This window comes from Empidonax traillii, unplaced genomic scaffold, assembly GCF_003031625.1.
Source record: "Empidonax traillii isolate 1590-97213 ecotype Southwest subspecies unplaced genomic scaffold, ASM303162v1 scaffold255:size705445, whole genome shotgun sequence".
Classification (NCBI taxonomy): Eukaryota; Metazoa; Chordata; class Aves; order Passeriformes; family Tyrannidae; genus Empidonax; species Empidonax traillii.
The window spans coordinates 271,305-295,157 of NW_020955448.1; the positions used below are offsets into that span (position 1 = coordinate 271,305).

The 23,853-nt window shown below is 51.4% G+C and overlaps 1 protein-coding gene across 3 annotated transcripts in view; it reads right to left on the reverse strand.

Annotated features, from left to right (window-relative positions):
- SHROOM3 (shroom family member 3) overlaps window positions 1-23,853 on the reverse strand; it is a 102,181-nt gene that overhangs the window by 9,966 nt on the left and 68,362 nt on the right. For all 3 annotated transcript variants that reach the window (XM_027889154.1, XM_027889156.1, XM_027889157.1), the window contains 4 exons: window positions 14,496-14,624; window positions 7,704-7,835; window positions 2,785-6,001; window positions 521-597 (listed from right to left, as the gene is read on the reverse strand). In XM_027889154.1, coding sequence (XP_027744955.1) covers window positions 521-597; window positions 2,785-6,001; window positions 7,704-7,835; window positions 14,496-14,624 — 3,555 coding nt within the window. The remainder of the gene's footprint in view (window positions 1-520; window positions 598-2,784; window positions 6,002-7,703; window positions 7,836-14,495; window positions 14,625-23,853) is intronic.

Sequence of the window (23,853 nt, forward strand, 5' to 3'; positions counted from 1 at the left end):
TTTTGTGATTACACTTTTCTATTTTTAAAAGCATTTCTCTCTCCCCCTGTTGCTGAGCAAAACATCCTGCCTGCATGAAGCAAAGCAGCCTAAAGGCCAGCTCCCACTTCAGCAAGGTCAGGGAAATCTCCTGGTTTGAATCCATGCAAATGTTCCCTTGCTTTTGGGGAGGCAGCTGGAGAAAACCATCAAGGTATTTTTCCCTTTAGGACCCTTCAGTTATGACGGCATCTGGATGCGAGTTCCAGCAGCAGATCAAACACATTTTGGAAATTATGTAACTGGAAATTTGCTGCAGAAACATGGCCCAAGATGATATGAGGAGAACTTGATAGCAAATGAATGTCTGTAGTCAAAACAAAGCTCACAGCAACTCCTCCGAAGTGTGCTGGGCACGGCACACCCAGAGCTGTGTGTGTGCAGGTGTTTTCCCTGGTGTTTGGCGTGAGACAATCCACGACAACTGCTGGATGGCCAGAGCTGTCCTGCAGGGGCACAGGGGACGTGGACACACTCCTACCTGGCTCCTGCGCTGACCACGTAGAAGGGATCCCTCACCATGGGGCCGAATTCACTGCTCTCCCTTCTCAGCAGCTCCTGGAGTACAAAGACAGCGTTAGCGGCGAGCAGAAAGCAAACAAAATACCAAAACACTGATGAGAATGCCTTCTGAAGCCCGAGACCAAACCATTCCCCGTGGCTATCCATTCCTTCCTATCTCCAAACAAATTCCTGCAGTGACAGTGCAACGTGATTTGTAGGCAGCTTGAAAGGAACATTTAGCGCTGTGCACAAGGCCCTCCAAAACCTATAGTGAGGCAGAGAAGTCTGCTGCTGAACTGGAAATAAACACTTTCCACAAAAACTCTGAAATACAAATAAACAACAAATAAACAACAAATAAACAAAAATTCCCCTATTGCTTTGGCTTTGTCCCCCATGCTTATAGCTGTGGCTTTGCACTGGAGATGGATCAGAAATAAAACTAACGAAAAAACCCCACCTAAACATATACTTCCCTTTCAAACAGACCCTACAGATTGGTGTGTGTGTTGGAAGACAAATTAGGATTTAAGAACAGGGTTTTCACAAGTGCCTTGCTGCCCATGGGACTAAGTCCTCATTCCAGAAGTGGATACAGCTAAATCCCTCTGGAAAACAGCACTCTCCCCTCTCCTATATTTGAACTAAGACCCTGTAAACAGGTGTGCAGTGCTGTTCACCCTCTTCCTCAAGTTGGTTTGCAACAGGCAGAAGCTCTGGTTTGGCTGCTGAATGTATGAACGATTAAAAATGTGCCAAAAAGGGGAAACAAAGATCTCAAGGACTGCCCTGTACATCCTGCCTGAGAGAGCGGCCTGGGGGAAAAGGAGCTGGGGCTGTTTGTTGTCCAGCCTGTCATTGGCAAGTACATTTTGGTGATTTTTCTCTCTCTGGATGTCTGGGTTTGTTGCTGCTCTGGCTGTTCTGGGAGGCACAGGAAGGGTCACGGCTTGGCCTTCACCTTAACTCGTTCTGGACCCTTACCGAATGCAAGGCAAGTGTGACAAAATGGCACAGATGAGCCTGATGCCTGGCTGGGGTGGAAAAATACCGATGTTGAGATGAGACAGGAGTGGTTCTGGAAGTGCATTCCAGTCACTCGATATTCACAAGCTGCTTTTTTAATTCCCCCTATTTAAAGACACGGCGTGGGAGCTGAGGGCTGCCGAGGGAGGACATGGAGAATGGAGCACACAGGGAGCTGGGGAGGGGTGGGCCTGTTTGTGAGGTGCTGCCCAGAGCCTCCTCCGTGTCACTTGACTCAGGATCACTTCATTGCACCTGCAGGATCTGTTCTGGGCCAGGAGCAAGTGCAAGAGCAGAAGGAGATGTCCAGGATCTCAGCTGCCCTGTAAATATGAAAGCCTCTCCAAACACTCCGCCTATTTGGAGCGAGGAGCCTGCCCACACATTTTGGTAGTTTGCATCCCCGTTTATGATGAATGGAGCTTGGCATGGGAACAGACCCACCACTGCTGCAAATCTGTGCGCCTCGAGCAGTTGCAGTTACCTAAATAGGTCTGAACAGATTTCAGCTCAAGAGCTGGTGTGCGCAGTTGTTCTTTAAGAATTTAGCCTGGTTCTACTGTTTACCATCCTCAGAGTCAGTCAAATTCCCCATTTGTGACATCAGTGTAATGTTCCCAACCACCAAGCAGGGGACATGGAGCAGCCAGGGTCTCTGCTCAGTTTTCACTGCGATGTTTCCCTCCAGGGCTGGAGGCAAAACAGAATGGTTATTTGGCAGTGCCTCTGCCCAGCACTTCCCAGCACTGTAAGGCACAGTGGGAGCCAGGGCAATTCCAAGCAGACTTTAAGCCTCTCTGCTTTGCACCAGGAAAACGAGCTGAGGCAGGACAGCAGCAACAATGAATCACCACCTTAATGGGACACCCTACCAGAAAGGTGCTCAGTGCTTTTCCAGTGCTCCTGGCAGGTAAGGACAGGGATGTCCAGGTGGAATGTCCACAGCAAACAAGGACATGTGCACACTACCAGCATATGCACTGAAATCCCAGCATCCTTGACATCCCTGAAACAGCCCCAGCAGGGAGAAAGCTGAACCCCACCAGCAAGCTTTTAAGTGCAGTAAACTTTGTCTGTCTCAGCAGGCACTGAACCCTGCTCTAATCAACAGAGTAGTTGCCATGATTGAACATCAGCCTGTTCTCTGATGTTCCCCCTCGTTCCCCGGATGCAAGAGCCCTGCTTGTGGGTGCACATCACCCCGTTCCCACATACCTGGTGTTTCTTATCCGCCGTCGGAGACGATCTGGAACGTACGTGCACAGGGACGGGCTGATTGTCGTACCTATCGAGCAGGTCTTCCACGGACACCGATTTCCCCGATTTCCTGGCGGTGGAGGGTGTTTCAAAGACCTGCTCCTGGTTCCTGTAGCGAGGCTGGCCCTGCACGCCCAGCGGGTCTGTCTGGGTGCCTTTGGTGAGCTCCGTCCTGGCTCTGTAATCCCAGCACCTCTCTGCTTTTGGCCGGCTTGTGCCTGAGCTGTCCTGGCGCCCCACCCTCTCATCTCCACTCGTGTCCAAGTAGTCCATCAGCCCCACAGGAACGGTAGAAGACATCCGTCCCATCCTGGATATCCGCTCTATGGACTCCCTCCGGCGGTAAAGGTTCTGGTCCTGCAGGGAATTCATGCTGGAGGCAGAGGAAAGGCTCTGGCTGTCTGTGCCCCCCACCTGCAGGTAGGAGCTGTGGGAGCGCTCCCTCAGCCCCACGTCCTGCGAGGACGGCCGTCTCCCCGTTTTCCGCTCGATGTAGTCGGCAAGGGCGCTCTGCTGGAGCTGCTTGAGCTCAGGCTTGGACAGGCTGGCTGTGGAGGAAGCCTTGCCGTCCCTCTCGAAGATCTTCCGCCGGTCAGCCACCGTGTTCTCCGGGAAGACAAAATGGATGCTCTTCTTCTGGAAGGAGAAGGGCGATGGCTCCCCATCCGAGATGCCCACCTCGTTCATCTTCTCCGGCTCCGAGTAGGAGCGCTTCTTCTGCTCCGCCGTCAGCCGCCTGCGGCCCCCGATGCGCAGCACGTGCTGCGTCCTGGCGTAGTCCAGCGCGGAGAGGCTGCCTTCCGTGGGCGTGATGCTGTGCCTCTCCTTGGGCGTGTGCGGAGACGGCGCCGTGCTCCTTGTGCCCACGTGGGCCGAGGCAGGACGCTGGGGGATCCTCTTGGGAGCGCTCCCGAACGGGGGGCTGATGCGACGGAACGAGGTGGCCCTCAGCACCCTGGACTGGGCATCCTTTATGCTGTTCCTGTAGGCCCTGTTAAATGGCGTGTCCAGCTGCGACCCGTGGGCGTCCTGGATGTTGTCCTTCCAGAGGATGTCTTTCTCAGGCTCCCCTGCCAGCTGGAACGTGCTTTTACTGCGCGGCAGCTGGGCCGCCCTTACCTGCCCCTCGTGGTCGGGACACAGGCTGTAGTAGTCACTGGGTCTCGCCTGCTTCACCGAAGCCACCATCTGCAGCTCTACGGGGTGCCAGTCAGCCTCGTCCAGCTTCCCGTTCCTGATGGAGGGGCTGGAGCCCCTGGCTGGCTCCGTGGGCAGCTTGCTCCGCACATCCTCCGGGCTGAGCAGGGAGCCCCTGGTGCCAGAGGGCTGGCTCGTCCTGCTCAGCCCATAGTGCTGGCCGAAGCTGGGAATGCCAGCGCTCTGGGGCCGGGGGCTGCTCTGCTCCCGCTGCTCAAACTTGCTGACCTTCTCCAGCACCGAGCAGCGGGGCTTGCCAGCTTCTGGTTTGCCGTAGGGAATGCTTTGGGTGCTGCTGGAGCTGAGCCGGCTCCTCCCGAAATCTGAGGTCTTTGGGTGCTGCGGAGAAGGAGGCTCTTTGCACTTTGGCTCAGCAGCACGGAACAGAGTCACGCTCACGTTCTCCTCCTCCTCCTGCCTCGCGAAGGCCTGTGGGTCCACATCGCTCCACTGTCTGTGGCCCTGTCCCCTGTGATCCTTCTCCTCTTTGCTGCTGCTGTTCAGGAAGGACAGTTTGGTGTTGGAATAACACTCGCCTGCTTGTGTCTCTCTTAACTCGGAGCTGCTTTGCCTCCTGGAGCTCTCTGGGATGTTCTGCAGGGAGGAGAAGCCGTACTGCTTGGCCTTGCCGTGACCCCACTGGTGATGAGCAGCAGCTTCTCTCTCATGTAACTGTGCGTTGCCATTTTTGTCCTCCTGGGATCCAGCTGTCCAGTCCTCTTTGGGCTGGTAAAGGGATTTTCTCTCACTAGCATCCCTCAGCTGGGGCTGTGGAGCCTGGAAAATGGGTTTGGAGGCCTGGGGGGTACCTGGGGTCTCTCGGTGGCTTTGTGCTGCCTTGTAAAGGGGTAACAGCTCCTCCTTCCGTGACGTGGCCAGGGAGAGCTCCGGGCCTGCTGTGCCGGGAGGTTTCTGCTGGAGAAGTTTGGCTTCCAGCTTTCTCTCAGCTGGGGGAGGCTGGTAGAAGACGGTGGATCTGTTTGTAGTGCTTTGGTTTCCATTCTCATCAAAGCCCAGGGTGCCGCTGGCTGCGGCCTTGTTGAAGGAGACTGGGAGGGATGGAGAGTACCCGCTTTCTTTGGCCAGAGCTGGGTAAAGCGTCCCGGGATTGCCCGCGGAAGGCTGGGGCACCTGGGCATAGTGCGGCTCTGGGGAGGGCACGGCGTAGACACCAGTGGGCAGCAGGGGCTGCCCCGGCTGGGCTGCCTGGGAATAGCTCTGCTTGGGCTTCAGGGTGGGGCTGCTCTCCGGGCTCTTCTCCACCACGGTGTGCAGATGCCCGTCTCCGAAGGGGGGTTTCAGCAGCGGGCCCTGGGACAGGGAGCTGATCAGCGGCGTCCAGGCCCCTTTAGGCTGGGTCCGGCCAGGCTTGCTCAGATCCAGGCCGGCGCCCGAGCCAGGCCTCTCGTGGTGCCTGATGGCCGCGTAGCTGTCGCTGCGAGCGGGAGGCAAGGGGGGTCCCTTGTGGGGCTGGCTCTTGCTGTCGGGCTGCGCCCAGGAGGGAGCCGTGCCGTGCCGGCCCAGGCCGTGCAGCCTGGCGTGGCCGCGGCCGTCCAGCGAGGCCCGGGCATCGCTGCTCGGGAGCAGGGAGGGCTTCACCTCGTACTCCTCGGAGACGCGCTGCTGGGCGTCGTACACCGTCCGCACGTACCTGATGTCCGCCTGCCTCAGGCCCTCCTGCGGCCCGGCCCGGCACTGCGCGCTGTCCGGGGAGCAGCACTGCTCCTTGCCCAGCGGGGCGGTGGGATACTCGGGGATGCTGGAGTTGGTGGAGAAGGAGCTGTAGGCAGAGTCCCTCTTGCTGTGCAGGTGGGAGAGCTGGTCGATGCTGTTGGTGGATTTGGCCGGGGACAGGTGACAAGGGTGGTAGCCGGGGGAGGAGTGGTCCAAGCTCTCCATGCTGCCCCGGGAGCTGTACTGATCCGGACTCCTCCTCAGATAGCCATGCTCATAGCCAGAGAGATCGCTGGTGGAGGAGCTGGGGGAGAGCGAGACAAGAGTGAAAACCCACTGACAGCAGAGGAGAGGCACAACTACTTATAAGCGAGCTCAGAAGCAAGATGTTTAGTTTTGAGATGAAAACCCTTATTTGGGCCTTACTCCGTCCCCTGTTTGGAGTCATCCCAGTTCACAAAGAGGAACTGCTTGACATTGCAACACATGGCTCTTATTTACCACAGAAGGGTGGGAGGGAAATACAGACAGAAAGACAGCGCATCTCTGGAGCCAGGGAGGATCAACCCCACCCAGCAAACCCATCCAAAGCCCTCGGAAAGCTGAATGAGCACCGACGCCACCGAGGAGGAGGCAAGGAGCACGAGGGGTGTGCTGGGGGGAATCTAATCTCTTTCTTTTTTTCCCATTTCATTTCTTTTTATGGAGATGAGGGCTACGCCCTGGCAGGCTTCCTGGAAATTCAGCTGTCCCAAGGATAGTTTGCTTGCTGTGAGAAAACTAAACTGACAAGATAGAGGAGAGATGCACGTGTTTGTGCCTGGAGGAAGGCGGGGTGCAGCCACGGACAGTCTGAAAACACCCAGGAATTCTGCACAGCCACCTCCTGATGTAGCTCAGCAGGTGCAGGTACACCTTGGCACCCCCTCTGGGATACATGTGTCCAAGGAAGACTCAGGGACGCCAGAGGTGTGATCAGAAATAAGCATATTCAGAGATCTTTCTAGGTGTGGGAAGGGAGCTCCTTGTGCTTGCCACAGTTCTTTTTTTACCCCTCACAAGGGGTCATCACAGATTTCTGTGGAGTTTGCCCTGGCCAATCTCCCCTCCCAGATTCAGGCAAATACAGTGAGGATCAGAGAGTGTAACCTGAGGATTTCACTCTTCCCTCTGTTCTAGCTGCCCTTCCTCAGATATCACTTTCTCTAGTTCCCTGTGCAACTACATGCACTGTCCTGGCAGAGCCACAGAGAAGCAGCAGGAAAGGACAGGCTGTGGCAGGGCAAGGCACAGAGCTGGAAGCTTCCTCCAGATCATATCCCAGCCAAAGGATGGACAGTGTGGAGAAGGATGCTGAGGATGAGGAAGGGCAGAAGGAAGCCCATTTGCAGCAGCCCCACAGAGGGATGCAGAGGAACACAGACACGGGCAGGAAGAGATGGCAAATGTCAGGATAAAGCTGCTTTATCCATTTAAATGCACCACTCTCTTTTGGATTCAAGTAACCATTTCCCTGGCAATGCCCAGTACGGCCCTGGCCAGCTGGCCACTAGATGTTCCCCGTGCTCCTCTTCAAGCACCCAGGAGACAGAGCTGTGGTGCCAAAGGCTCTGCCAGGAGCTGTGGCTGGGAAGCGAACCCCTCGGTGGGAAAGGAGTATGCTCCAGCGTGAGTTGTACTGAGGCCACAGACCAACACACATTTTTCCTGCAACCATCCCCTCACTCTTTTCAATGCTCTGTTTTCTCCTTCCTCCCCTCTGCCAAGGCTCAGTCCTGCCTGTAGAAGAAATGATGTCTAAATCCCACAGTCTATAAGGAGAGTTTGAAACCCTTCTGCCTTTCTGGGGAAAATCCTTCAAGGGCAGAATTTAAACTTGTCCCTCCTCCCGTTGCCCCAGTGCTGAACATGCCAGAAACAGCCCTAACCTGCAGGGCACTGCTTCCCATTTCCCCACCATATCTTCTGTCTCCCTTTCCTTTGCTCCACAGCTGTGAAGTGCTTACCTGGAGTGGTAGGACTGATGCCAAGGGGTGCCAAGCGTACCCTGAGATATTTGCATCATGCTGGGATCGGGTTGGTTCTCCGCAAGTTTGGTTGAATGCCAGGAGTGAGGTCGGCCTGGAGTTTCACTCCGCCTGGGGGGAAGCAGAAGGATTTTGCACATCAGCAATAGGCCAGCTCCTCCAAGGAAGAGGACTGTGAAGTAGTACTGACATTTAACACCAACATCGAAAACTGCTCGTGCTCACTCATGTTTCACTGCTACATTCTTGTCTATTCCAAGCAAATCCAGCAGCAACTACAGGACGTGTCTCTGACATTCACACAACACTCTCCCCCTTGGATTTGCAAGGCAAGAGGCAAGTGGGTTATCACTGAATGCTGGGGGTCTTCCCTTCTACCTCCCAGCCAGCTTCACCCCCTGGGGCCGAGCGTGGGGCCCATTCCCAGGGATCAGTTTACAGGCTGGGCTGTGCCTGCATCCACACAATGCAGGGTGGCTGATGCAGTTCCTACGGATGCTGGAGGAGGATTTCTCCAAAGGTTCCCTTCATTTTAAGACAAGGACTGGCGAAGCCATGGAAAGAATCACATGCCATGAGAGGGTAGGTGCCTGCACAAGGCTCTTTTGATCTCTCCCAAAAATGCGGGAGAGACGTGACAATCAAGCTCCAGCAATGTGTGTCACTCACATCCCACCCCGGCTGGACAGCTGTCCCCAGGGTGTGTCCCCAGGCACGGCTGGCCCTCGGTGGCTCCAGGCACCAGCGCCAAGGCCTGGCCCTGTCAGCCCTGAGGAGAAACAACCCACCAACAGCCTTATTTAAAGCACAGTGGTGCAATGGAAATCAAAGCAGGGGATTAGTGAGTCCCCTTAACAGGCCACACAGACTCTCCCTTGCCCCAGCCTTTGGGCTTGTCCTCAGTCCTCTGCTGCTTTCCACAGGGGATCTTCTCCCCTGCTCTGCAGCTTCTCACTCTTCCTGTGAGAAGGAGGAGCAGCACTTGACCTGGGTACCACTGAAATGTGACAGTCTGCAGGATGATGCTGACTAAAGAAATGCAACAGGAGGATATGACACACCTTCAAAGTTTTGTCTCACTGAAAACTCACAGTACAGCATGTCCTGAACAAGTCAGGAAACAGATTAAAATGCCCTTGGCAGACATAACCCAGACACTGAGAGAGGGCTCTCCTGCTGCCTAAGATTGTGAAAAGAAACCGTACAGGAAAGTGTACAGAGGGAAAAATGGTTGTTAGGGTCAGGTTCTTTCCTAATGCCAGTTAACACTGGCACCCCCATGGAAACGAGAGTGAGAAGCAGAGCCATCTCTAGTGATTTTTCCACGCAGACTTCAGAAGTGCTGGTCATTCTCTCGTCATCTGCTAAGACAGGAAATGGGACATGCTTTTCCTTTTAATATCTGTTGTGGCAGGATTGGCTCAAAGAAAGCTGAACTTGAGGTCTGCAGAGGGCAAGCCAAGCCCAACACCGTTTTACCTTTACATGTGTAGGTGTGTTTAAGACAGAGCTCTTCTGTTAAGCTCCTTGCCCAGAAAACAAGGAAGCTGGAAACTGCTGGATGGGAAGCTGACAAAACTGTTTATTAAGAATAACCCACATTCTTACCTTTTTCTCAGGAGGTTGTAGGATTTAAAAGTGCAGAACTGTAATTATACCAACAACAACAACAAACAAACCTCACTGCCTTATTTTTTATATATTCCCAAGGGCTGCACCTGTACTGTACTTGCAAAGGTGTCTGGACAATCTTATTACTAAGAAATTCCCCACTTCAGATAATAGAGAAAGTGATCCCTCTATTGAAAGTGCCCAGGCTAGAAAAAGAGACTCCTGGTTCCTCATGGACACTTCCAGTGATCAGATAACCTGGGCATCCAGGTCAGGTTGGCATCATGACAAATGCCTGGGAGAGAAGATACCTGGGGAAATCAGCGGACCGTGATGCAATGCTGGCACCTAAATGGCAGCTGAAACACTGATTGCAGACCTGATACTGCCAAATTCCCCCTGTACACTGGAAAAGCAAAGGGAAAAGGAGAGTCTTTAATCTTGTCCAGCTGCTGTTATCTGGGTGCTCCCTGCTGCTGCGCTGGCCTCGGCGTTTGCAGGCAGAAATGTGCCAGGCTCGTTAGAGGCTCCTCGAGGCAGCCTGGCACAGGCTGGATGCAGTCTGGGCTGCAAGGACCACACTCACATCTCTGAGACCCTTCACCAGTAACAGCTCTGCAGCTCTCTCTTATTAGGAAGAGCTGAGCGTGCTCCTCTCTGTAATCTCTGCTTTTTATACTTTGTATGCAAAACAGGAATGGAACTTTCCAAAGACACCTTGGCACAAACACTGCAAATGAATCAGCATCAGAGGCTCTCTTCACCGTGCAACTGAAAGGTTGAGTTATATTTTTCCCAAGGTTACAAACTAAACCCATCCAGAACAGAGCATTCAGTCTGATTCCTGTTCTTTACATGCTGGTCCTCACCGATTCCAGAGCACTCTGCAGTCCAAAAGGACTCCAGCGCAGCATCCTCCAGGAGTGCACAGATACTTTGGTGTGAAAGGCCCATCTTTAACCAAAGCACACAACCCAGCTTCCTCAGATTGCCATTTGCACCTCTCCTGCATCCTTAGAAAGCTAACTGCAATCCCTGTGGGTGTGCTTGCCCCCAAAGCCGTGCGGCCACGTGGCTGTGTGGGAGGTCACTGGAGCTGGAAGGGACAGCCACGGCCTGGAAGGGATAGCCACAGCCTAACCCACCAACTGGGGAGGTGGGAAGGGCCCTGCAGCACAGACCCTCCTCCTGTAGGAAAGAAGGAGGGTTAGGATGCGAGTGCAAAGCCTGTGCCTCCTGGATGTGATCCCAGGCACTGAGTCACAAGGGAGAAAGCCAAGAGGGCAGTGCCCATCCTCACCACGTCCTCCTCACCGCAGGCAACATTTCAAGCTAGTGATAATTCTAACCTAACAGAACCCACATGGCAGAGGCAGGATGTCCTAAGCCGTGCCACACTGCATGGAGCAGCAGGACCTTTGTGCACGGAGAGATCCCCATCCCAGCAATTCACCTTTACTCTCCTTCCAGGGCTCCTGTGCACTTGCATCCACAGAAAGCAGTAACAACAACCATCTGAATTCTCACCAGTGTGGACCTGTCTCCAAGATGGACACATCTAAAGAAGCGTGAGCACAACAAGGAGACGTTTTCCAGACATCCGAACGTGCTGCTGCAGCCCCTCTGCCTGGCTGTTGGGCAGGAGATGAAGGAAAAACTAAAGCACTCAGAAGCCTATTAGGATTTCGACAGAGCGAGGCAACAATCTACTCAAAGCAACGTCGCTCTTAATTAAGGTTCAGTCATGGCTCTAAAAATAAGCAGAACAGACGAGGCCAATTAGAAAGGAGCTGGACCAGAATGGCGTCAGCTTGATGTGTCTTTCACTAAATCGCTCTTTTTAGACTCACAGAGCCCTTCTGGTAAATTCTGAGGCAGAAGAAATCTGGAGTGAGCTCTGTCCCTTCACAATTTTGACTAAAGAGAAGGAAGACTCCTTAGAGAGAACTGAAGTCTGTGCAATGATATTTCACACGATGGTTATTGGGCAAGAGTGTCTCCTCATCTATAAAGGAAAGGGAGAATTGTGTTGCAATAGGCCAGGCCCTGAGTGCCATGTGGGAATGGGAGACAGGTACTAAGTTTCCTGAAGTCTCTCTGGGATGAGGAAGCAGAGAATCAGAGGTTTCTGCTCAGATTTTCTACAATTACAGTCACCACCAACTCTCTGGGAAAAACTCCCCACCATGCCCCTGGAAAGAAAATCCCTGCGTGGAAGCAGAGATGAGAACCATGCATGTGGATCTACAGCCAAGATTTTTTCTACTGGTTTTTCCTGACAGATGTGCTTTCCGCCCTAGGCTGCAGATGGAAGTGCTGGGATCGCTGCAAGGTGATGGCAGCTGTGAGCAACGGGTGCTCCTTCCTTGAACTTAGGAACAGTCAAACACTGTAATTAATGATGATTGGTCCTGCATGTCACACCTCTGTGTTATCACGTTTCTCTGAGAACCCCCAGGCTGCCTTATCCAAGAAAGGGGCATTTATCCATTTTCCAGCACAGGAAACAAGAGTGCAGGGCTTGGGGCCACTTCACCTTCCCTTTGCCCCAGCTCAGGGCTGACAGGCAATATTTAGACTGGGCACTTTTCCCTGCACAAGGAGAAGGTCCCACTGGCATTCCCTGACAGTAACCAGACACAGGCTTTAACGGGAACTGAGGTGATGTATACAAACTTCACTCTGGCTGATTACCAGCTTCAAGGATTTTGTCCTACCAGGATCTTCTGACAGCTTTCTATTTTAAAGACAGTATTACCCAGCAACATGACGAGTAGGATTTAAATTGCAAAATAAGGAGTATTTCAGATCTCTGTGCTGATAAAGCGCTTGCCACCAGGACAGTGTCCCCTGGGACTGCAGCTTAGACACAGAGAAGCCAGGAGAGCCTCCAGCCTGGTACGTAGAGCATGTGTAGGCTACGTGGAACTGGGAAGCACTGGAAGACTCTTTGCAACTTTTCTCTTCTTGCTATAATTTTTCTCTGTTTCCTTTGCTGGAAAAAGAGGAAGAAAGAACAGATGTGGAAAAGAAGCAGCTGACTGACTTGCAGTTTTTGAGAAAGACCCTATTATTCCCTGTCTTCTCCAGGGATTCACATCACCTCTCAGAGCACAGATGGAAAATCCCAGCAGAGCCTGCAGCAGCTTCCCCTGTCCCTGGCTCTGCAGAGCTGCACTGATTTAGCCAGACTGATGAACCAGCCCAGTAGGCTCAATTCAAATAATTTCTTCTCATTCTTCTCCAGTCAGTAAATTAGTTAAAAAGACAGAAACCCAAGCATAGCTTGGATTCTTTCACACCCCGATATCCAACACACAGCAACTTGCAACAGGAGAGACTTGGAAACAATGGAAGGAATGTGTTTTCCCCATCTCCTTCAGCGCTTAGGAGGAACTGGGTGGCTGGCAGCAGGAACACTGCCCTGTGAGCCCGATCATCTCAGGGGGATGTGGACAATGAGGCACGGCAGGTAGCCAAGGGGACTCGAGGGACAAGCGTTTCAGGCAGCAGCTGGGCTCTCCTCTGAGCCACAGGGCTACAAATCCCAGGCAAGGCTCCTGAACTCCACATGCAAGGGCTCCTGCAGGGATGGTAAATGGGAGAGAAGCAGCAGGTCCTCTAGGTGGCTGTATGGGGGTGCACACATATGTCTGGGGAGGCAGCAGAGTGAGTGTACGGAAAGCAAACCCAGCGGGGAACTGCACCCCGTGCTGTGGGCAAAGCAAAGGCTGCTGAGTCTGAAATACCCTCCCACACTGACATTCTTATACATTAAAGCAACTTCCTGCTTGTAACCAAAGCTCCAGCCCGAGTTAAACCGAGATATGCACACACAGCCTCTGACACTGCTGGAGAAGCAAAGCAAAACATTGGCTCTGCACCCAAAGACAAATTAATCCAAGTGAAACGCTAAACTCTGGAGCTTCTGTGAAGATCTGCTGCTAAATTGATGGGCAAGAAGGATTTACAGAGGGCACATTCTGAATGATTCATTGCTCTAGGAAGGTGGTGGATGTCTGGGAGCTCCTTTCCCAAATTCACCGTGGGTCACGTACCTGGGGAACTGCAGAATCCCACTCCACAGTCAGAGATAAGTCTCTCCTCGATAAAACTACCCTGAGAAGAGAATTCAGCCCCTAAAATCTGCTCTATCCGAGGCTGGGCAGGACCAGCATCTGTAACTGCAGTGGCCAAAAGATGAAGCATCTCCACTAAGGGGAGGGAGTTTGCTTCAGAGGTGTGTCCTTGCTGATAAGATCAGAATGTGACTGCACATGTCACATTCCCTTCCCAGCTGCTCACTCACAGGACACATTTCCTCCAGCTCCAGGAAATGGGCAAAGCTTCAGGAGTCAAGGTCTGGCCCAAATGCAGTGCCGCCAATAGAAGGCACTGCTTTGGCTTCATGGTGCAAACCTCAGAAGGCTGAGACAAACAATCTATGAGGTCATGCAGATTACATCTGACTGATGTAAGAGGCTCTTCTGATGCCAGCAAAAGCTCTGCCTGAGTAAATGCTGTAGGATTTGGTCTTGAACTGCACGGACAAAGGAAGGGAATCAGGCTCTGCCACAACACCAGCCAACCCAGGAAATTCAGGACACTGATTTCTGAAGACATTTAATTGTTTATAAGTGCAGATAGGCATTCAGCAGCCATGAATGCCAAGCTGCCACTGAAACTCCCAGGCTTAGAAGCAGCCGGCTGATTTTGGAAAGCCAGGCACCTAAAGCTGGGGTACAGCAGGTTTACACCAGTTCTGTGGAGATATTTTGGTCCAGCATCTCTGTTGACCTTTACCAGCACTGACAAGAGCTTTTGAGGAGAAACAACATCTCTTCCAGGACCCCCTGCCCTGTGAGTGGCCCTCAGGCACATCAGCAGCCAAAGCAGTAACTATTTTACACCCAGCCCTATGCAGATGGACATCCAGCAATGCTGATGGTCCAAAGGGTGAATTCATTTCCCTGGCACTGTGCTGAGGGCAAGGAAACCTTGGGAAAATTTGAGTTTGAGGTTAAGAAAGAGCCCTGGACCTCTTCCACCGCAGGCGCTGGGGATTCCCTCTGCTCCACCGTGGAGTCTGCCAGCTGCTCCCCAGGAAGAAGGTCCAGGAAACACACCCTGCACGCAGGGATGCAGGGAAAACATTCTCACCTGGTCTTCAGCCGTAACTTAACTCCTCCAGACCACGTGGCTTTGCTGGGCTGGAAGTCAGTGGTCACACAGTCCGGAACGAGTGGGCTGGGAGACAGGTCGGTGCATCCCTTTGCTGCATGCGTGTCCCTGCCAGAAGAAACCAAGGCCATGTAAACACCACCACACAAAATCCTCGGCCCCTGTATCCTGTGCTTCATCAGGATTTTAGGAAAGACGGCATTTCACAGACCCCGGGGGCAAGGCAGGAGGATCAGTCTAGTTTTTTAAAAGGTGCAAAGAACATGTCACAGAAAGCCATGTGTATCCCCTGTGTAAAGCCATGTGTATCCTTGTTTTTCTCTAACCCGGGCAGTGCTCAGCACCTGAGAGAGTCCCCCAGGAGGAGCTGCACAATCTCACAGTGCTGCTTCTCTCCACACAGGAGAGAGATCAGCTGCAGCACCCACAGCACGAAAGTCATCATCCTACAGCTGCATCTGGGGACCCTATCCGCAGGGATGGAGTTCAGGCGTTCCACCGTGGGAAATTCCTTTTCCACACGTTATGAGAGCTCAGGGAATGCTCTGAACACACAAGAGAGAAGCTAAGAGAAAGGTCCACGCAGTGGGAGGGAGAAAGAGAAACCTATCCCCCCGGTACTGATATTTCCCCAAAGTCAGGAAGCACATATTTACCCCGCTCCAGCACACGCACGCAGACCTCACACAAACACCGCGCAACCATCGCTTCGGCTCCTTCCTTCCCCCAGGCACAGGAGAGCCCGAAATGCTCCAGTATTCCCACTCGTTCCCACTTTAGGCACCGAAACGCGGGAGAGATTGAAAGTTTCGGCTCGCCCAAGGAACCACCCCGAGCCGAATAAAAGCGGGGCTGAAAAGCCCCCTGCGCCTGTCCCTGCCCGCGGCAGGCCTGGCCCGGGCTAAGCTGGAATTGCCTCTTGTTGTGTGCTGAGCCCACATGCCGGCATCTGGGGCTTTGGATAGCTGAGATGGCTTGGATGCCATTCCGGTGAGAGACCAGCCGTCTTTGTGTCCGGCTGGGCCCTCCCCCACGCTCCCTCCCCGAGCCCCCACGTGCCAGGCAGGAATGTTAAGCCTCACACAGCGGGTGAGATATAGCAGGGAAGCGCAGCAGCACTTTCACCTAGATTAGGGAAAGCGACTGGTCTGGAACGGCCTTTTCTGCTCGCCCCGCTTATCTTCATCCAGATTTCACCCCAAATCCCGCCTTGGCTGCCTTTTCTTTCCCGGTGCCAAATCCCGTCCTGCTTTGTCCCACCCCTCTCCTCTGAGATGATGTCAAGCCTCTCATCAAACCAGCAAGATTCCCTTCCCTACTCCCATTCCAGCCTCGCTGTACACTGGAAGCACAACTTCCTTTAAGCAGCCCTGGGAAGTGCCAATGCCAAAACCCTCAACTGCTCCAATTCTCTTTGCTCCCGGAGTTTACCATGAAAAATCACCAACTTCAAAAGCCAAGTTGATTTCTTAGACACAATTCTCAGAGTGCTGTTCCAACCGGTTTGAAAGCAGATACTGATGCAGGAGATCTCTGCCATGTTACAGGAGAGGTCTCGGATCTTTCCTAACTCTCCTGATGAGTGCTTGTCATAACTTCTCTGTTTCCTAAAGAGCAGAGTTTGGCTCTCGCAGGCCACACCACAGCTGTACTCCTGCAGTGAGGAAAGCTGCTCATGCCTTCTCTCCGGCCAGCTGTCTCCAAAGGAGCCAGTAACAGTATTTAGGACTGGGAAACTGCCTCGCGCCAAAAAAAAAAAAAAAAAAAAAAAAAAAAAAAAAAAAAAAAAAAAAAAAAAAAAAAAAAAAAAAAAAAAAAAAAAAAAAAAAAAAAAAAAAAAAAAAAAAAAAAAAAAAAAAAAAAAAAAAAAAAAAAAAAAAAAAAAAAAAAAAAAAAAAAGAGTAATCAGCAGCCTGAGAAACTGATATAAAGCTGTGAGTGACAACAGCTCCCTGGGCACCCCAGTCTAGTGATGTTTCAGCACTTGGGCTCTATTTTTTTTTTAAGAAAAAACAGCTTTTGAAACATGTTAAGGAAGCAAGAGACAAAGCAGGCTCTAAACTCTGCTGCGAGTTACATCCAAGTGTTCCCATATGGATGTGCACAGCTCCGACCCTCAACGGGCAGCTCAGAGCAGAGGGAAGGAGGGTAATCAGCTTGGGTGTTCCCCCTCCCAGGGAGCAAGCCGTGCTTGCCAGCACACATAACTTTGGGGTTTACCTCCCAGAGACAAAGAGCCCTTAATTAGTGCCGGCGTGGGCTCTGGAGGTGCTGTGCGGGGGAACAGGGAAACACCACCGAGTTTTTCCCGACCTTCTTAAAAAACTGTAATTACAGAGCTCTGTGTGGCACGGCAGGCTCAGTAAGACATTGAAAACTAATCAGCCAGGCTATAAATAACAACATTAATCAGAGCCTGTGGGGAACACAAGACATGAGGACCCTTCCACCCGGGAAGCACACACACCTCAGGGATGGAGCACAGCCAGAGGGGATGGTTCCCATGCAGGGGTGTCCCCGGTGAGAGCAGGGCTGGAGGAGCAGGGAGAACACCTGAGGATATCCTAAACCCAGCACCTGTCCTCCCCTTGCAGCTTCCTGCCTTACCTGGCTGCTCTTCCCAGACACTTCTAACTAAGGCAGCTCAGTCTAACGACCAGGAACGTGTTCATCTCTATAAAGACACTTCTTCTACCATACCATGGAGACACACACCCTGGTACAAAGGGGTCGAGGGCCTACCTTTCCTCTCGGCGGTCACCACTCACCGTCTTGTCCTGCGAGTGACCCTTCTCCAAGAGCTGGAGCTGCCCTGGGACGGCTCTCTGGGACAGCACCCAGCCTAATGGGATGCTCTTTAAGGCCCTGGCTGCATTTTATTTTGGGATGTTGCAAAGGGCCTCACAATTCCATAGCTAAAAAGTATCCCTGGCAAGGAGGGGCCTGCAGTTGTTCCTTTTGTTACCGTGCTGTTTCTAAAGTTCTCAAGTGGGAGACAGGAAACCAGTACACACTGTCTATTTAAAACTCCTTTACCTCCCACCTGAGGCTGGCAGCTGCCTCTGAAATCTTTCCTTTTCTGCAAAGTTCATATTTAATTATGAATTGTAATTTATACTTGCTGGTTCTACGGCGCCTTTGGTATTTAATACCACACATGTTCATGAGCACACTCTGCTCGGCTTTTCCCTCATCTAAAAATATGACCTGGTAGGATTTTTTTCCTTGATCCGAAAGAACACAGTACTAGAGATTTAACCCTTTTTTTTAAGGACAGCCTGCCTCTCGGGAGTTTCAGTGCCCCCTCCAGAAGAGAGGCAGCACCTTCTGACCCCCACATCTCTCTCTCCTTGCACAGCCTTTCTGCAGCAGCCATCTGCAAAACCTTTCCCTCTTTTTTACCGCCTTCTTTAGAGCTCTTCAAGAGAGCATGTGTGGCCTTATTTTATATTAATCCCTACAAGACTGGTTTGCCAGTCGCTGCCATCGATGTCTTGTGTCTTTCCCGAGTTGCCACAATCCCTGTGGAATTCAGTCTCTGTTTTTGGGAGATCCTTTGCCTCTGACCAGAGCTGACTCTGACCTCCTCTGACTGCTTTATCTGCCTCCCTCGCTGACCTCCCATCACCTGCATACTTGGAACGTTTCACAGCACTTATCTTAACCTTTTGGGCTCCTGGCTCTTCTTCCTCACCTTCCTCAATCTTCCTTATCCTTATTTAAAATTTTCACATTCCAGTACAGACCGGTTTCCTAAATCCAGCCTGGGCAGTAAGTGTGGGTGTGTGCCTCTGCAGCTGCCCAGCAGATCCCTCCAAAATTACCTCTGAGTCTGCAGAGATCATATTCTTAATGAATTAAACTCCACGTTTCATAACAACAGCTCCCTGGGCAGTGGAAGCAGCATCAATCAGTGCCACTCTCTCACTGAGGAAATGCTGCCCTGTGAGCTCAGCTGCCTGGCTGCAATTCCCAAAGAGGAGAGAGATTTTGCACAAGGGAGCTGTACAAAACCCATCTGGGGAAGTTTTGTCCGCTCATAGCATTTCTTTCCCTTACACGTGGCTGCACTACCGCCCTGTACTCTGCTTTTTTGCTTAGCTGGCTGTAGTTCCAGGTATGAATCTAAGATATGGCTGAGATCATCCATAAACAGCACTTGGAACTATGTGTAAAAATTATTAAAGTTGGTCAGGTTTTTTTAAATTTTTTTAAACCAGGTATTTTTTAATGGTTCCACCTCTTGGAGCCACGACTATTGAGTTTGGTTTACTGCCATGGTAATAGAAGACCTAAGTCCCAGAGGATAAAATCCCCAAATGTTAATAGGCTTAGTAATTTTTAATGTCTCATTATTTTTTAGTCCAGTGTTGTTCCTAGAAAAGAGGATGGAGGCCAAATTGTCATCTTTAAATCATTTGAGATCAACAGGAGTGTTTATAACCACTGTCAGAATTAAAAGAAAAATAGCTGCTGAGATTAAAGCAAGGAACTCCTCTTCCAACTTCTGGAGCTGCATTTCCTGGTATTTTTTTCCCTTTGTCTTCAATCAGATGCTAAGAGGCAACCCTCCTCCACTACAGAACCAGCCAACAGCACAGCACAGGCACAAAAACACGGAGAAGCAGCAACAAAGCCAAACCCAGCTCTGCCAGCCAGGAGGGATCCGGAGCAGTTCAAGCTGCTGGCTTATCCTCACAGCACCCCACGTTACACAATGTCACAGGGCAGCCCGACATCCCCACCCAGCCCAGTGACATGAGGAGAGCTGGGCAGCTTCACCTCTGGCTCCCCTCATCCCACAGGCAAGCTCTCCCCAGCTGAGGAGCTGGAATTGCATCTCCTTGGGAATGAAACCACCGCATCCACATCAGTCCCCCATCTCCTGGCAAACAGCAAGCCTTCCTGCCTCCTGCATGCCATCAGGGAGAGGGCTCCCCTTGGGAAGGGACACACCACACTCATCCTGGGCACCGACCTTGTGCTCGCCTGTGGCCATCCTGCCGGGCAGATCCTCCCGCTCCGCCTCAAGGGAAAAGAGTGGATTGCTTACGTATTTCTTATTTTGTTACCTCCTGTGGCTGCTCCAGAAATAGCCCCTAATCCACATCTCTGTCACGCTCACAGAATCTCCTTGAGCTGCACTGGAAGTGCCCCGTGTGTCAGAGCACAGGGGCCCAGGTGCTCTCGTGGCAGCAGTGCCTGCACAGGTTCATTAGTCTGTGCTCTCGGGACCCCCGAGCCACAACAAGAGCCGGGACCAGCTGGAAACACCGAGACAAAAGAACTTTTTCATACCAAAATTATTCATCAATTGAACTGAAGCCTCTCACGCTAATAACCTCCAAAGCTTTTTCTGGAGAAAGTCTCTCAGTCCCTGGGTAAAATCTCTCTGATTGCCACTTAGGACACTTACTGGAGATGGGAAAGAGCCAGATTCAAGTCCACAGCCTACTAAGGCACACAAGGAATTCAAAGCCTTTTCATGGATACCTCAAAAGTGAACAGGCTCCACCTGTATAACCACTGGAAGCACTTTTTCATCCTGAGCAGAGCAAGATGGGCTTTGAAATCTCATTAAGGCTCACTGAGCACATGAATTTTGGGACCAATTTAGGCATTCTTCCCGGAGTTCTACAGCAAGATCCAGGTCTCAAGCAGAAACAATAATATCCATGCCTGGGATTCAGATGGGTCTAAAAGCCATCTGAAAAAAGCCTCACACAACTCAAAACCATTCAGAGAGCTGCTGTCTGCTGGTTCTAACAAACAGGGATACTTAACACATACTGTACACATCACAGGCACAACCCTGCTGATACCTGTTAAAACAGGATTACCAGAGCTGATCTTTGTGCCATAAGCTAATCACCAAAAGGGAAAAGAAGTTTTCCAGGCACAGTGCAGAGGTAGCCTGTGCTTTCCTAACTTCACAGGCTGTTGCCTGAAGAGAAATTAAAGAAGTCCCCGGATGGCCAATTTTAAATGGATACATCCCCCAATTCAGGCAGCCATCCCTTTCAGTCTAATGGCTCCTGTGCGGTGATTCCGAGCACGCAGAATTTCAGGGCAAAGCAACAGCGGTTGAGAAGTCACCTGGAATTAATCCAGACCCACAGCTTTCCTTCTTGGAGAGCTCTTCACTCATGCGACTCCAACTTAAACAGCCTCAATGAGCTCTGACCTTCAGGTCCACCCAGAAAAAACCTGGAGAAAGGAGGCTGTGCTTTCCCTGTGCAGCGCTGTCTGGTCCTACTTGCCCAGCATTTTTCTGGCATCCCTTTCCTGTGAGACTGGATGGGTTTTAGCTGACCTGACCTCAATCCCCCAATCTGGCCGCGCTGTGTTTGCACAGCCCCACACAAACCAGCTGCTCCGGCGCCGTACCTGTTTGCAAGCAGGGAGCTGAAAGGAGCGCTGGCATTCATTTGGGTTCCTCACTTCACTGGCCAAGGGATCTTTGAGAAAATGAACTCCCTCTTTGTCTGGGAGAGAGAGCCCTAATCCCCGTTTTGCCCTGGAGGATTACTGGGTACTTAGAAAGGCACTCACATGCACATTTTTGGTTCGTGCCAGCTGCATTTGGGTCCACAATGTGTAGCGTTCCCTTTGGTCTTTAGCTCTGACAATAGGCATTCCACTGCACCCAGACCTCGACCCCAGAGACTGCCACCCTTTTAAAGGCACCCTAAACCCACGCTTTCTGAATTGGGGCCTTCCCTGCTTTGCATGAGCAGTTGGCCCTGGTAGCCCTGTGTGAATTCAGCTGGGCACGCAGCCCTGAGCCCACAGCCCTTCCCTGTGCTGCCAGCCGGAGCGCACGGCTGCCTGCCAAAAAAGACCTGGATCCCAGCTGGAAGGAAGAACCTGGAGGGCTGAGGAATTAGCTTTTATCCCTACTCAGTTCCTGGCTTTCTGTAATAGAAGTTTATGGTTATACTCAATTACAGCTGTTTGTGCCTCAGTGCCACCCAGAGAGCCTGGTGTTCCCACAGGGGCAAAGTGTACCCCGAGCAGCTTTGCCCCAAATCTTTCCAGGATTGTGGCTTAATTCTGTAAAGTACTCATTTGGGAGGTGGTTCAATGGAAGCAAAGAATTCTAAATTAGTACTGACTTGAGCAGCGCTCTGCCTGATCAAGGGAGAGCTCACCTTCTCAAGAGGTCATAACTGTCTTGATCTGTCTAATGGTCCCACCACAAAAGCGTGGAGTGGGATCCACTCTGCACCCTGACTGTTTGCAAGGGAAATGCTTTCCTGCACCTTGTACTCAGAAAACAGACCTGCCCACTTATTGTGTCAAAACAGGAATAAAAACACAGAGAAGTGGCATTTTCATTCTTTTCTATCTCACCACTAACAGCACTATTGCTAGACTTGTTCTTGACCATTACTGAATCTCTCTTAAGGTTTTTCCTAAGAGACACCTTTGGAGATGTAGTAGGATCAGCTTGGGGACTCAGATTATCACACACAGGTCAGTCAGTAAGGTTATCCTGACAGGTCCTGGGATATCCCAATGCTGAATCATGTGGATCAAAAGTCATTCTGTATAAATGACAAATTTAACCTTTCTTATGTAACACACACCGAAGCACTAGTTGGCTCTAAAGGAGAAGTAAGTGAAACAAAAAGTATAACTGCAGCTCCTACAAAGAAAAGCAGCCACAAGGAGGAAGCAAAAGTCATACCCTTATAAATAAGGACTAGTTTTCAGGCTTTGGGAATTAAAATGATTCCATGGGAAAAGACTACAAACCCTCCATGCTGAAGGAATAGTTACTCATGCTGAAGCAAGAGACTGGATAAGCAGAAGATATTTGCCCAGAATTATTCTTTTTACACTCACCCTTCAGAACAGTGATGTTTTCCAGCTACAAAAGGGCCATCCTAGGGAGGGGTCTGAATGTCAGGCAAGACGTGTCCCACCTGGGACCTGTCCCTGGCGTGCAGACCTGAGACCTGAAAGGCAAGCCCAGCCCTCACTGGGAACCTTTTCCAGCAGCAGCTTGGAGCTGGCACCAGGCTGGATGTGCTGGTGCAGTGGTTTGCTTGAGCACTTCCTAAAGTGTTCCACACACATCTAACTAGGTCAGTTCAGACCAACAATTTAAATGGTTTAAAGCTAAAGATTAAGGGAGTGCTTACAGGAACTGTTCCAGGAGCAGATGGATGAGGTTTCTGGCACCGATGAGCAAGCGAGGGCATTAATCTCTTCCGCCAGCACAGCTGGATCTCTTTTCCTCACCTGCAATATGTGGTGCACTTTATGGAACACACCCTGAAATTTTACCCTAGCAGCTCTCCTATGGAAACAGGGATGTTACCAAAGTGCTGGAATATTGGCTCAGCTGCTTTTTGAGAAACTGGTCTCAGGGTTCTTTACTAAAGGAGTGACAGTCAGAGCATCTCTTCAGAGGGAGCAGAAGAAAGCCTCATGCTCACATTTGTCACAGGCGTGGTGGACACTCAGCACTAAGAACTCTAGTCTGCAGTTGAGTTGTCTCTCCTGACCATTTTGCACTGCTTCCTGGTATCCCAGATTTTAATTGCAGTAATTTGAGGGGTGGAGTGTACAGACCTAAATCACCTTTACAGGTGTAGCAATGCCTAATCCCAGAATATGAGCTGCTTCTCCATCCCACTCACTGCCCTCTTCCTGGACAGATTCCTGAATACCTTACTCAACACAGCATTCCATTTACTTCCTGGAGATTTCAGCAGGAGAATTGCTCAAATGAGAAATGAGGACAGATTGAGTAGGGAGATGAGGACTTGGCCAGCTTGATGAGAGTACCCAAGGCAAGGTACAGAAATGCTGGCTGCTGAGCTAATAAATAAATATCTGCTTGTCACTCAAAATATTTTTAGCGTCTGCCAGTCTGGCAGAGATGAGCCTGGGCAAGGATGAGGACTGCAGCCATGACAACACACAGGAGATGAGAGAGGAACCCTTGGCTCCCCTCTCCTGTTCCTACAGCTCAGTGCATCCCCACTGTGCACACACAAACCACCTCTGAGGAGGAACCAGCATTCCCAACTCCCTTCCCTCCCGGCCTCGGAGTGTAAACAGTCCTCTGCCTTCCCCCTGCTGAGAGGATACCACAAGCATCTTTCCTGTACACAGTCCTGCGTGTGGGAGCTCTTCCACGTGCCATGCCAGCAGGAAAACTCTTTCCCATCACCTTGCCTGTTGTGTTCTGGTCCAACGATCCTGAGTCCAGACTCAAATCATTCCTCGGGCTCAAAGCAAGATCTAAAGCCAGGACCTGGGATGTTCTGTGCAAGAGCTGCAGAGCTGGATTAGCACCTGCAGAGGCTGTGGGAAGCTCACCTGG